At 39.3% G+C, this 13,004-nt stretch overlaps 1 protein-coding gene across 2 annotated transcripts; it reads left to right on the top strand.

Annotated features, from left to right (window-relative positions):
* The first annotated feature begins 4,564 nt into the window (after positions 1 to 4,564).
* On the top strand, positions 4,565 to 12,756 carry LOC137481208 (dipeptidase 2-like). 2 transcript variants are annotated; one of them, XM_068202752.1, is made up of 10 exons: positions 4,565 to 4,834; positions 5,630 to 5,756; positions 6,214 to 6,343; positions 6,663 to 6,804; positions 7,244 to 7,313; positions 7,821 to 7,997; positions 8,516 to 8,603; positions 9,187 to 9,262; positions 10,909 to 11,044; positions 12,302 to 12,756. In XM_068202752.1, the coding sequence occupies exons 1-10, from the start codon at positions 4,701 to 4,703 to the stop codon at positions 12,485 to 12,487; spliced, it is 1,266 nt and encodes a 421-aa protein (XP_068058853.1). In that variant the 5' UTR covers positions 4,565 to 4,700; the 3' UTR covers positions 12,488 to 12,756. The 2 variants fall into 2 exon arrangements, with proteins under 2 accessions (XP_068058853.1, XP_068058854.1); XM_068202753.1 differs by having other exon boundaries at positions 4,696 to 4,834; positions 6,240 to 6,343.
* Positions 12,757 to 13,004: the final 248 nt, after the last annotated feature.

The following is a 13,004-nucleotide window of genomic DNA, read 5'->3' as shown; positions in this document are numbered from 1 at the left end:
AAGACACATTGAGGGGTGTCAGAATAGTACTAATTTGTGTTCATCCTGAAAGGTATCTGCATTCATTATGGACTATTTGCTTTCAGCTATAGGCAAAGTTCAACTCTAGATTCCTTCTAAGGATCTTCAGTGATATCTTTATGTGCTTCATGAAATCTTTCCTCTGTGAAAAGAACAACTTGTCTTGGTACTTCCTGTTTCTTTTGTGTTTAGTTACTTGTGCCAATTGATGTGGTTCTGTATGTTCATGTCCAGAGAGTGTATGGTGCCCTCTAAACCGCCTTCAGCATGTTGGCCAAATTAGTTGTGAAACTGGGGCAGCTTCAGGCACCCCCAAAGCAGAGCAACATGGCAAAAAGAATATTTTTACTGACTTGGTTTTTAACATCTTTGATCTCCCAAGATGAATATTTCTCATAAAGTCTCATCTAAGAAATATGTTGCAACCATGCTGATTTAAACAGATTAAAATTACCAAAGGACCTCCCATCACCACCCCCTCTGAGTGTGAACTCACTTCATTTTAGGACCTGCAACTAATGCTGAGATGAGTAGAAGAAACAGATGGAACTCAATTTGCAATAGTTAATTCTGCCTGTATTGCTATTTTTATGCAAACTGAAATCCTGATACACAGGATTTTATCTTCCTAACATGTTGTAACGGTTTCTAATTAAAACACTGATACCTGCCCTCAAGAAATGCCAAACTGACTGCCCTGGAGATTGCAATCTTCACACAGAAGTAGGAGAGCAAGTTTGAATACTTGATAAGCAGGACTTACAATACTATGTTAATGGGGCCTGTCCCTAAGCAATTGCAATGGGGTTTTGAAGCTGACTGACACACAAAACTATATCCATCCCAAATGCTGAAGTGCTGTTATGTAATGTAGCTGGTGCCAAGAGCTGGTAGCAGAGAAGAATTTTATAGAAAAGAAAATTGCAGTTGAAAATGGCTGCAATAGGCACCTGCCTGTACAAAGTCCTACTTTCCCAGCTGTAGTCATCTACAGTTCAGTCTGTGCTGACAGTAAAAACTATCAGTGGTTTGGACGTGGAAGTGCTGAAATTAATGAAGATGCTCTGGGCTGGAACAAGCCTTCCTAGTGGGAAAAGTACTTCCAACACATAATGTTATCCCTCTGCCTCCTGACAGCAGCTGATTTGAGTGTGAGTGCTGCAGTCATTTTACAGCTTCTCATCCTGCTCCAAAATCTGTGAGAGGTGAATAAAACATGCTATAAACATAGGGATAGCTATTATCAGGGAGAGACAGCTGTGTAGCAACATTCTGGACAATAAAGATAGCTCCTGGGATACTATCAAGAGACCAGTCCTGCCAGATGAACTCTGCAGGAAGGATGTACATCACAAATGCCACACTGTAAGAATTATACTACACAGACAGTTGCTAACACTAATCCAGGGCTATTGGAATAAAATTATAGAAGAAAGCTCACGATGAGCCAAAGGAAGCACTTGGCATTTGGCAGCTTTAAAAATCAGTTATGTTCTGAATCTGCAAAGAAGTGAGCTGTTAAAAGCTCAAGAAGGTGCTTAGTGGCTTGGCAAAAACTGCTGTTGAACAAGGAGTTGGTGAGCTTAGCTTTTCAGCAAGCATGTGGAAAAACAGTTTTAGGTAGAAATCAGATCAGAGATTTAACTTGAGTTTGTAAGGAGAGAAAATTCAGAAAATGGGAAAAGGAAATTGCAAGCTATCTGATATTTAATTACTCTGGAAGATAGAGATGAGAACCTGAAAACTTTAAAATTAACAATGAAATATGGGCTAGAACTAGACCACAAATGCAAAAGGAGTCTGAACCTGATAATTGCAGCTTCAATTTCAATATGAAAGATGGCTTCCTGTCATTGGCATAATAATGGCTCTGACCTGGATCAAACTTCAGATTAGAAAGAGAAACTATTTGTCTTTTCTCTTGTTACTTCATTTGTGTTGTTTAGGGTTCTGTAGTCCAGAGAAGTGGATAGTAAATGTTTATAAGTGAAGTTCAGCAAATTAGCAATGTGCATCAGAATTCCCAGGGATGTGGGGGTTTCTGTTTAAATTTTCCAGTTAGTGGGAACTAGAGGATTGATGATGAATGTGTGTTCACTTAAGACACGACTTGCACAACAGGTCTGTGGGAGATTTCATCATAAGACTTGGTCATTTCTCTGCAATGGAATCCTAAACAAAAGCATGATGCCCTTTTGGTTTCCGGTAAAAAAAATATGAAGTGAAATAAAAATTATGATAAACAAACCACTTCTTGTGAAACTCTAGCATCATGGTTTTTGCATATATTTCATTGTTCCCAAATTTTCATGTTTGAAAGGGAGTGAAAAGCCACAGTAGGTTCAGAGACATAATTATTTTTGGAAATGTCACATGTACCTTGTGACTATTTTGACCTTTGTAAATAAAATACAATGACACTGTGAGTCCTGAATAAAATACAGCAGGTATAATAACAAGAAGTAGATATTTATTGGCTTAGGTATAGTCAATGTGAATAAGCAAACACTGGAACAGGGGCCTGGAAAGGTTGTATGATCTTTTTCATTGAATATATCAAAGCTTCCACTGAGTGAGGTCCTGAGCAACCTGCTCTAACTTTGGAGTTACCTTACCTGGGACCAGGTGGCTGGACTAGATGACATTCCACCAAAAACCCCTTCCAACCTAAATTATTCTGTGGTGAGAGGCACCCATTTCTGAACCATACAAACACATCATCTGCTGGTGAACAGAGGCATTGTGGACTGCACAGCCAGGCTGCCACGAGAGGGAGGAAATGCTGGGTTTTTAACAAGGCACAGCAGGAACCTTGTGGGGCTCCCATGTGGGTGTAGCTGAGCTGAAAGCTCGTGCACAGACCTTGCATCTCAGAAAGTGGCAATTTCCAAATGCCTGCTGTGTGTGCAGCCTGTGACACGAGCTAAAGAAACACAGGAGGTGTCTTGGTTGCTGCTGTGATGCCAAGCAGGTCCAGTGCCAAGCTTTAGCTGCTGTATCCAGCACAGTGGAATGTGGATTTCGACTCGACTCTATTATCTGAAGAAGGTAACTGCTCCAAGGAGCCTCTAGATAAACAAAAGAAAAGCTATAAATCTTATTTCAGCTTCCACTTCTCAGCTCTGCTCAGTCAGCATGGGAAAAAGCTGTGTGGGTTTTGTATTTGAAATGTTGTTTAAGCAGGGATGCCAGTGTACCATGTTCTTAATTTTGTGTAGTGTTTGCAATACTCCTTCAATTTTCAAGTACTGATATACTTGATATAGCAAATTGATAGAAAATTCTTGTTGCTACAATGAACTGCATTTTTGTGGACATACACAGAAAGGGGATTTGGTAATGTATAGATGAAAAGAATTTATTTTAGCAGTCAAACCACTGGAAGAACACTTAGTTCCTGCTGAAAAATCTTCCTGAAAATCGCTGCTGAATTCAGGAAAAATTTGTAAATATTTGGACCAAAATTTACAGTGTATATCGGGTTTTATAGCCTCAGAACAGTTTTGTGTGAAAAATGTTTGTTACTTTCTCATTGAGCAGTTTGAACTGACACACTGTATGAACTTCTATGTGTATATGAAGAGCAGATAATAAGCTATAAAATCTTAGTTTTTCCTGTAGAGTCCTTTTGTCAGGATCTGGCACAGCTCTAGAGATTCAGGCTACAGATCTGTCCTGTATTTTAGCTTGAGGAATTTGCAGCCAAAACATGCTTACAGAAACTAATTTGCCTTTGTGGTACTAACTTGTCAGAATTCTTCAGCTTGGGCAGTTTTTTGACCTTGTCTTTTTAACATTTTGCATGCTGAGCTGCCACAAACCAATTTAACATTTTCTAGATTAGAGATACAAAGACTTTTTTCCCCTGTGGTAACAGAGTCTGCACTTGTGGTAAAAGGGTAAGTCTGTATTTTTGCTTTGACATTTGAGAGAAATCTCTATGGTTGCCACAGAGCAGAAAAGAAACAACTTCTGATTGCTCTCTAAACTTCATGGTTTTATAGAAGTGCTGTGCCACTAAAGTTTTTGGGTCTCACAATGCATGTATATTTCTAATGCATATTTATGGAAGAAAAACTTCTATTCTGAGACTGTACTGCTATCAGAGGAAGGATTTTGAGGATGGTTTTGTTTCTAGCAGTCACTGTTCCTCTCATCCCATCTGATGTTCTGTGTGTTTGAAGTTCACTTCTCAGCTTTCTCAGAAAACAGCTTCAGTGCTCATTTCAGTGTGAGATTTCCCACAGAAAGAGAACAAGTCAAAATAATGAAAAAACTATCTTCTTCTGCTGTTTTGGAAGCTGGTTTTGGGAGCTGTGAGTCCAGGGTGTAACGAGCTCAGCCTGCCAGCTCAGACTGAGCAATTGGTTTTCTTCAGCACTGAGATGGTGGCAGCAGCAGAGTTTAAGGAGTGGTCATATGTGCAAGAGCACAATTTGCCCTAAAATCTTTGGGAGAATGTAGCAGTTTCAGAGTTTCCAATGCTACCTTCCCCTCTGTTTACTATGGTTTTTTCTTTCCTCCTCCAGAATTGACAAGCAGCCTTATCAGAAGGAGGGGCATTCAAATTACCTGCACTGCTAAGCCTACAGTCTCTGCAGACTGGAAATTTTGCTGTTTCATTGTCATCAGTGAACAATTGTGGTATCCTTGTGCCCTAGCACTTTTTCCACTGGAAAATGGAAATTAAGAGAAATACCGCAAAGTTGTTGTGGCTGCTGATGTTCTTTTCTGATATTGTGCCATTCAGCTGTGGGAAATCAGTGAGAGAAAGAGCTATTGAGCTGATGCAAGATGCACGTTTGATCGATGGGTATATAAAATATTTTCATCTAAACCCTCTTTGTGAGTCTTGACAAGTAAGGAGGAAATGTTAAAGTGTCAGATTAGCAGAGACATGGTCTGTTACGAGCACACAGCACTGAGCTGTCATTGCAGGGATACATTGGGAAGGAATTTTGGTTCAGAGGGTACTTAGTGTCGGACTGTGTTACCCTAAACACCGTTTTGATTTTCTAGCTGGGTGTCACGGTTTAACCCCAGCTGGCACCTGAGCCCCATACAGCCCTTGCTCACTTGTCCCTCTGGTGGGATGAGGGAGAGGATCAGAAAAGTGAGAAAACTCGTGAGTTGAGACACAGAGAGCTTAATAAGGAAAGCAAAAGCTATGCACAAGCAAAGCAAAACAAGGAATTAATTCACTATTCCCCATGACTAAGTCTTTCAGCCATCCCCAGGAAGCAAGGCTCCATCACACATAACATTTTCTTAGAAAGATAAACATCATGATTCTGAATGCCCCAGCCTTCCTCCTTCTCCCAAGCTTTATATGCTGAGCATATGGTCTGGAAGATCCTTTGGCCAGCTGGGCTCAGCTGTTTCAGCTGTGTCCAGTCCCAACTTATTGTACACCCTCAACCTGCTCGCTGTTGGGATGGGGTTAGAAGCAGAAAAGGCAGAAAAGAACAGACACTTTTAGGCATCTATTGCTGGAAGGATTATTGGCAATTAATGGTCTAAGGGACTCCAAACAGTGGAAGAAATTACACTTGGGTTAGAAAGGGAACAACTTATTTCTATCACAAGCCCTATTTGTTTTCCATTCTAGCCACAATGACTTTGTACTGCAGCTGAGAATACTTTACCAAAATAGACTCAGTAGAGTCAACTTGAGGGAACTCAACATGACCCACACAAACCTTGTGAAACTTCAGGCTGGTTATGTGGGAGCTCAGGTATGTACTGATGTGGTGGTGGGGGTCAGAACATATTTCTACATTTGCTTCCTTCCCTGATTTTGGTTCTTTATGTTGAAAAAGAAAAAAAATAGAACTGAAAAGCCACAGACACTCTTTCATGACAGTTGTGTTTCAAATTGTTTGGGTTTTATAATTCAGGTACTCTTAATCAAAACAGCAGCATTTGTTTTGTGATATATAAATTAAAGAGAGCTTATATTTGCTTTCTTGCATGTATTGTGGAGTAGCTGAGTGTATCAGGAGGCCTTGATCATATCTGGAGTGGGTGCTCTTGCCTTGCAACACAACTCTTTCTTTGGGGAAAAACCTATAGTGACAACTCCCTTGTAAACTGCGGGAAGTTATTTTGATCTGTGCCCCTGAACTAGGAGCAAATGGAAGTTTCCAAGTCAAAACACAAGTTATCTGGTTTACTTGTCAATGTCTCTTTCAGTTTTGGTCAGTGTATGTTCTTTGCAGCGCTCAGAACAAGGATGCTGTGCGCCTGACCTTAGAGCAAATTGATGTTGTCAAGAGGATGTGTAACAGCTATGAAGAGCTGGAACTTGTGATGACTTCCCAAGGTGATGCTCCTTCTTGTAAAAGAATTTTTAAAAGTGTGATTGCAGGAGGTGTGTACAGAGAGATGCAAACAAACAAGTTATCCTGCTTTAAAGAGTAACTTTAATGTTTCCTCTGAACCACAGCCATTGACTGTGCACAGGCCTGTTCCACTGCAGTCATGAGAAAATCTGCCATATAAACATGTACTCTGTCAGCTCCAATTCTATCAAAATGTCTTTATTATTGCTTGCAATTTATACAGACAGCTGCTGCTCAGTAATGCTGGCTTCTTATCTGTCATAGAATTACTTTGGAAGTATCTCCCTTTGTGTTTTCCAGGTATCTCTGACAGCAGAAGGATTGCATGTTTGATTGGAATAGAAGGTGGCCACTCCATTGACAGCAGCTTGGCAACACTGAGGATGTACTATGACTTGGGTGTTCGTTACATGACTCTAACACACTCCTGCAACACTCCTTGGTAACTATTGTGCATATTTTTTGTGACTGTCTAATGCAAAGGAGTGGCAGCTGCATGATAGGAGAGCTATGGATTCGGACACAAACTTATCCTGTGAAAGACTTTGAACCAAGTCAAGGTGATGGGTTTTGGAGGTAAATAATTTTCCATGTGTACAGTGGGAGACTACATCCATTATGTAGTGCTTGTTATGATCATAATTTGGACACTTGACAATCTGCTTGTCTTAAATTCCTTCACAAAAATCAACATTAGTGAACCTGAAAGCAGTTATGAACATAAAAAGCACTGCCTGAACAAGATACGTATTATGTAGCTCATTATCCCCACATTTGGCTATGTGACATTTTTCTTGTGTGTAGTGTAAGCGTTTTCAGCTGCTGATACTGTATTCTTCAGAATAATATGTTGTTTCTTCTCCCTCACTCCCCTTTTCAAGGTCTGAATCATCATCTAAAGGAATACACAACTTTTATCCTAGTGTTATTGGTCTGACTGCATTTGGCCAAGTAAGGATCTCTTTCAAATGCTAATCTGGGCAATCTGTCATGCAACTAATAGCTTCTGGCCTTATCTTCTCAAAAGCCAACTGACATTAAAAATTAATTACTGGAAGTTCTTGATAGTTAGGAGGTGACCAATATTTACCAGTGACCAGTCAAACTAAATTCCCTGTGATGCTTCTTAGGGTAAAAGAAGTGTTAGATTTAATTACAATTGTTTTAATACAGATTAGATGTATGAATTCGTATGTGCAAGCAGTAAGATATGAATAACACTTCCAATGATTTATTTGAGATTGACTAAGTTTTCTAAGTTTTGTGCATGTGGTGGCATGCTGCCTAATTTTGAGTGAATAAATCACTAATGAATTAATAGGTGCATAGCAACTAGTACAGGCACAGCATGTTTTGACTAGCTGGCAGCTGCAGAATTAATCTGTTTCCATATACCAGCTAAACAGCTTCCTTTCAAGAAACTTAATACTGACACTGTTGTCTGTACATCTGTTTTAGGAAGTGGTAAAGGAGATGAATCGCCTGGGTATGCTGATAGATTTATCTCATACCTCATACTCCACTGTAAAGGCTGCACTCAATATCTCAAAAGCACCAGTAATTTTCAGCCACTCGGCAGCATTTTCTGTTTGTAATCACTCAAGAAATGTTCCTGATGATATCCTCCAGCAACTGGTGAGTGATATGGTTCTTGGGTTTGTTTTTGGAGAAAGGAATTTGTTGGTTTTGCTTCTTGGGGGTTTTGTTTTTTGTTTTAATGGCAATGTTTGCATGGGCTGCAGCAAACGTGCATTCAAATCATGATGTTTACTTTCCACCTCCTCATCCCTCAGTTTGATTCTTGAGCAGATCCTTGAACAGATCCTTGAGCAGCAGCTTACAGTTGCTTCTGAGGCATTTTCTTTGGGTTGTGTTTAGCCTTTGACGACAAAAATGAAGTGTTTGCAAATACTTTGAAATTCTGGTTGAGTTTTTTTGATGTAGTCACTGCACTTCTGCAGATTCAGTCTGCATGAAAGTAAAATGAACCCAGGGGAAAGGACAGGGAGGCAAAGCCTTGTGTTGTCATCTGAACTTTGACTTAGTGTTGCTGTTCTCACTGGTGGATGGGTGTAGAAGATTCTACATAGGAGGCCCATGAAGTTTGCAGGGCACAGGAGTTCACTTATCACCTGTCTCTTCATATCTTTCAGAAAAAGAACAAGGGAATTATCATGGTGACTTTCAATGCAGATGTACTGGCCTGTGGCAGAAAAGTTGTCAATATTTCTACCCTTGCAGGTTTGATGTTAATATACTGTAGTTTTTGTGGGTTCTATGAATTTGTATAAATTCTATGAATGTCCTGGGGCATGCATAATTTTCAAGGCCATGTAAATTAGACTGCTTGTTTATTCCATCCACACCTTAGCCCAGCTCTAGTGCTTTTTGACCTAATACTCACTAAACAATAACAAGAGGTACAGGATGTGTGTGTAGCTGGAGGACACGATGCTCACAAGCAGAGCCAACAACCATTAATCCCAAAGTAGTTGTTATTTTCTGGAAAACACCTTAAGCCTACGTAATTAAGAGTGGGAAACATAGGTATGTGATGGATAATGAAAATTCTGTTGGTATAATTGGGCTGCTTGTTAGGAATGAATGTGCTGTGATGATCGTGTCTCTTTCCTCATTTGCATTTAATCAGTGTAGTAATTTTGAAGGCTCCTGCCTGATGGGGTGTCTTTTGACTTTTTTAAAAAGGATTTTATCAAGAACCCACAATTAAGGATAGCTGTTACCTAGTGCCAATATGTGTGAACTGTAATATTTCTTTTTTTGCTAGGTGCTTAGATGGTGTTTTCTTGATACTTTCTTTCAGATCATTTCGACCATATAAAGGAAATTGCAGGCTCAGAATCGATAGGAATTGGTGGTGACTATGATGGAGTGGAACGGTGAGTAAAGCTGTACAAACATTGACATCTGCTCCTCAAATTATGTGGGGTTTGATTCATTTAAGGGAAAAAAGAAGGCAGACTTAAAAAACTGGTATCAGATTATCTTGTAATGAGACTAACCCAAGTTTTATGAAAGAGAGGCACAATAATTTCTTTTTAGAACTGCATGCAGCAGTGCTACAAATGTAGAAATTGATCCTCATGCCCTGTGAACTCTGAAGCTGTGTGTTCTAGGTGGTGGTTTGTGCATACAAAGCCAGTGATAGGGGGTGTTTTTCTCCAAAAGCCACTGATGAATGACAGAAAAGCTGCCTCAACCTTTATATGATAAATGGTTCAGAATCGAGAGATGCTGCAAAACTCTTTCCTCCACTGTCCCTGGGGAAAGCCCACAGAGTTTGGGTGCTGTGAAACCACTCCTGCTTTTGGGAAGCGTCTGAGGCAAGCAGAGCCTGGTGAGCAGCCTACCACAAAACCTCTCCTCATTCCTGGACTACTGCAGTTACAGCACAGGAAACAAATGCACATTGGGTGGCATTTGCTGCTGTAACCTTAAACTTTTTTTTTTTTTTTTTTTTCTTTTTATCTTTCTGTTAAATTATTATCTCCTTTTCCTTTTTTCTTTTTCTCCTGGAGTGAGGCCTGCTTGGGAATGAAAGTCAGTCAGGCTCCTATCTGTAAAGTACAAACACAAACGCATTGTGTCAGCACCTGTGATATCATAAATCTGAAACTATAATGTTCAAAATAAAAATACAGTTTGCAACAAAAGGACACATTTTATCATGCATTTTGTCAAAGACCATCAGTTAAACTGGTGGTGGAGTTGTTAAGGTCCTAATTCCTGCTAGTAATGCCACAGATATTTTTGAGATATGCTTATCACCATGCCTTCATGGAACAGAAAAGTAACAAAATATTAGTTATCTCAAAACCATGTCAAAATCTCATGGAAATACAATTTAAAACTGCTGTTGAATGCAGGTTTTGCAGCTTTTTGTTTCTAAATGCTTTTTATTCTGACAAGAATTAGCATAAGGCATAGATCAGTTTTGCTTTTTGTAATTTCTTCAGTAGAGGACTCTGAATTGGTTTCTTTACACTGCCTAAACAATTGGCTTAATCCAAGGCAATATTATTATTCTAATAGTTGTTTTTTTTTTTTTTTGTAAATACCTTGTAAACAACAGAGTTCACAAAATTGCCTCCAACTCCAGAGCTCATCATGTGCTTGTAGGTTTCCTTTTGTTCTCAGTTACATGAGTGGATTGCCCCAACTTCATTTATGATGCAGCTGTTTCCTCTTACTCTTAAGGCCAGATGGAAAGTGTGGATTACCATATACATGATTTCTGGTTATTTTTTCCCCTTTTGTTCTTATATCCTCCCATGCTGTTGTTTTGCCTCTATAGAAGTGCATCTTCATTCCAGTTGTTTTCTGTTTATTGGGTCCTATGTAAAGAAAAAGCCTTTTGTTGTATCCCAGTCCTGTTTCTGTTTGTCAGCTGAATTCTCAGAGGAAGAATTGGGTCCAAAGTCAGCTCACTTCAAAAGCCAATATGTGCAAAAGGCTAATTAAAATCCTTTTTCTCCAATTTGTCAGTGATGTATATTGAATGTTCTTGCGTCACTCTTGCCAACAGCTTTCCCAAGGGATTGGAAGATGTCTCTAAATACCCTTCTTTGATAGAGGAACTTCTTAGAAGAGGATGGAATGAAACTGAACTGAAAGGAGTCTTAAGGGAGAACTTTCTCCGTGTCTTCAGGGAAGTAGAAAATGTAAGATTAAAATCCAAACTGAATCTTGATTCTTACCAAGAGGGAAGGAGGAACTGCTGTTGTTTTGATGTTTATTTTTTGGGTGGGTTTTCTCTTTGTTTTTTTTTTTTTTTTTCCATTTATCTGTTTTGTTTTGGAGGTTTTTTTTTTTTTTTTTCAATGAGAGAAATATGACGGAATGTAAGCACCTAATTCAGTAAATCCAAATGCTGGGAAAGAAACCAAGATGGCAAGAGAGCGTTAGCAGCATAAAGGAAAATGAGAGAGAGCAGACAAAGCTCTTTAGAAGTTTTTCTCTCTGCAGTAATCTGATAAGCACACATCAGTGACTTCTAAATGGAATCACTCCATGGTTTGGAGAAACTGCGGATGTACCAGCATCACAGTCTGGCTGTGTTCGCTGGGGCAGGAAGGAATGTTGACTCCTGCAAATCAATTTAATTCTTGTCATGGGATTGGGCTGCTGCTCAAAAGGCTTCTGCCACCGCCAGATCACTAACAAGCCATAAATATAACAACCAGATCACAATGAGCTTTAAGTATAAACGGTGGAAATTAATCCAGAAGATGAGGGAGGAGAGGAGGAAAGGAGACTGGATAAGAGTAGGGTCCCCTCAATGGTAACTTTTCCAAATGCCTCTGCTGAAACTTCCAGACTGCTTGCCTCCTACTGCTTTTATTGACAGGTATTGATAGGTAAGCAGATATTACACACAAAGCCTTATAGACAACAGATATTTCACAGTGACCTTTCTTCCACTTGTCTTTTTTGGGCATGTTGGATGAACTGAAATTAGGGAAAATTGTACTATTCCAGTTAACCTGCCAAAATTTCTACATAATGCTGACTTCATTGTGTGGCAGACTGACATTATGAAGAGGCTCAAATTCACCACTCCTAACCAATCTGTGGGATCTAGCAGTGGTTTTTCCCTTCTAAATTAGAGATGTTGAAGCTCTGTCTTGAGAGTGTGAGCTCCCTTCAGGGAAGAAAGTTCATGAGTTTGTTTGCTCCATATGTGGACAAAGCCAAGACAAAGAACAGCCAGACCTATGACTCTTGCCTGTAATGTATCTGTGCTGAATTCTGGGAAGTGCTTCACAGGAATGCAAACAGCAGAATAATAATATTGTTTTCCTCCCATTCAGATGTGGTTTTGAGTTGGGTAACTTGAAATAGCATCGAATTTTCTAGCTGCATAAAGCTTTTTGTTGTGCCAGTCTGGCTTTCAGGGACAACATTTTGAATTTTTGTAGGTGCGGAACACTTTTGGAGTAATGGACATAGGTGAAAGTGAAATTCTGCAAGAAGCACAAAATTCCTGTCGCCTAGACCTACGTAAGCCTCAGCTACTGCCATCCAGGTCCTTTGGATTTCCTTCTGTGCGACAACCTTTTAGTCTGACATTTGTATCATGTTTAATGCTGTATTATGTATCATAAGATCTATGGAGTCTAGAGAGAGATTTATGGAATACTCTGCAATGCAACTACTTATCTTTCTGTGATTTGTTAATGGAAAACTATAATAAATTTTAAACATAATTACTATAAATTCACCTGCATACTTGAAAAATAATGTAAATTATAATTGATGTAGCAAAAGCGTTTAGAATTTGAAGTGATAAATTCTGTATCACCTTGGCTGGACCAGGACCAACACTGTTAATGGAAAATATTCACATTTAAAGAATAAATTCTGTAATACTTGATGCATGGTTTTGGTACCCATAATGTGGAATAAATACTGGAGTCCAGAACCAGCAGTTCCACACAGGAGCTAGAGATTATGAATAAGACATCAGTGCCAAGTAGTTTTCAAATATTACTTCTTGTTAAATCATACAACTTCCATCAACAGTTGAAGGTTTACTCAGAGAAGACCATCCCCTGCCATATGGAGAAGAGTGCTTTTTTGGTTTGCTTGGGATTTTGTTTTGTTTTTTAAGATGACAAGATG

This window comes from Anomalospiza imberbis, chromosome 12 (assembly GCF_031753505.1).
Source record: "Anomalospiza imberbis isolate Cuckoo-Finch-1a 21T00152 chromosome 12, ASM3175350v1, whole genome shotgun sequence".
Classification (NCBI taxonomy): domain Eukaryota; kingdom Metazoa; phylum Chordata; class Aves; order Passeriformes; family Viduidae; genus Anomalospiza; species Anomalospiza imberbis.
Note: the sequence above shows the minus strand (reverse complement) of the source record. Positions and strands in the feature narration are given on the sequence as shown.

What these genes read in the sequence shown, in the direction of transcription:
- LOC137481208 (XM_068202752.1), top strand. Translation starts at nt 4,701, where the DNA reads ATGGAAATTAAGAGAAATACCGCAAAGTTGTTGTGGCTGCTGATGTTC. An exon ending in CTGGTTATGTGGGAGCTCAG is followed by an intron (nt 5,757 to 6,213) that starts GTATGTACTGAT and finishes TGTCTCTTTCAG; the next exon opens with TTTTGGTCAGTGTATGTTCT. An exon ending in GTCTGACTGCATTTGGCCAA is followed by an intron (nt 7,314 to 7,820) that starts GTAAGGATCTCT and finishes CATCTGTTTTAG; the next exon opens with GAAGTGGTAAAGGAGATGAA.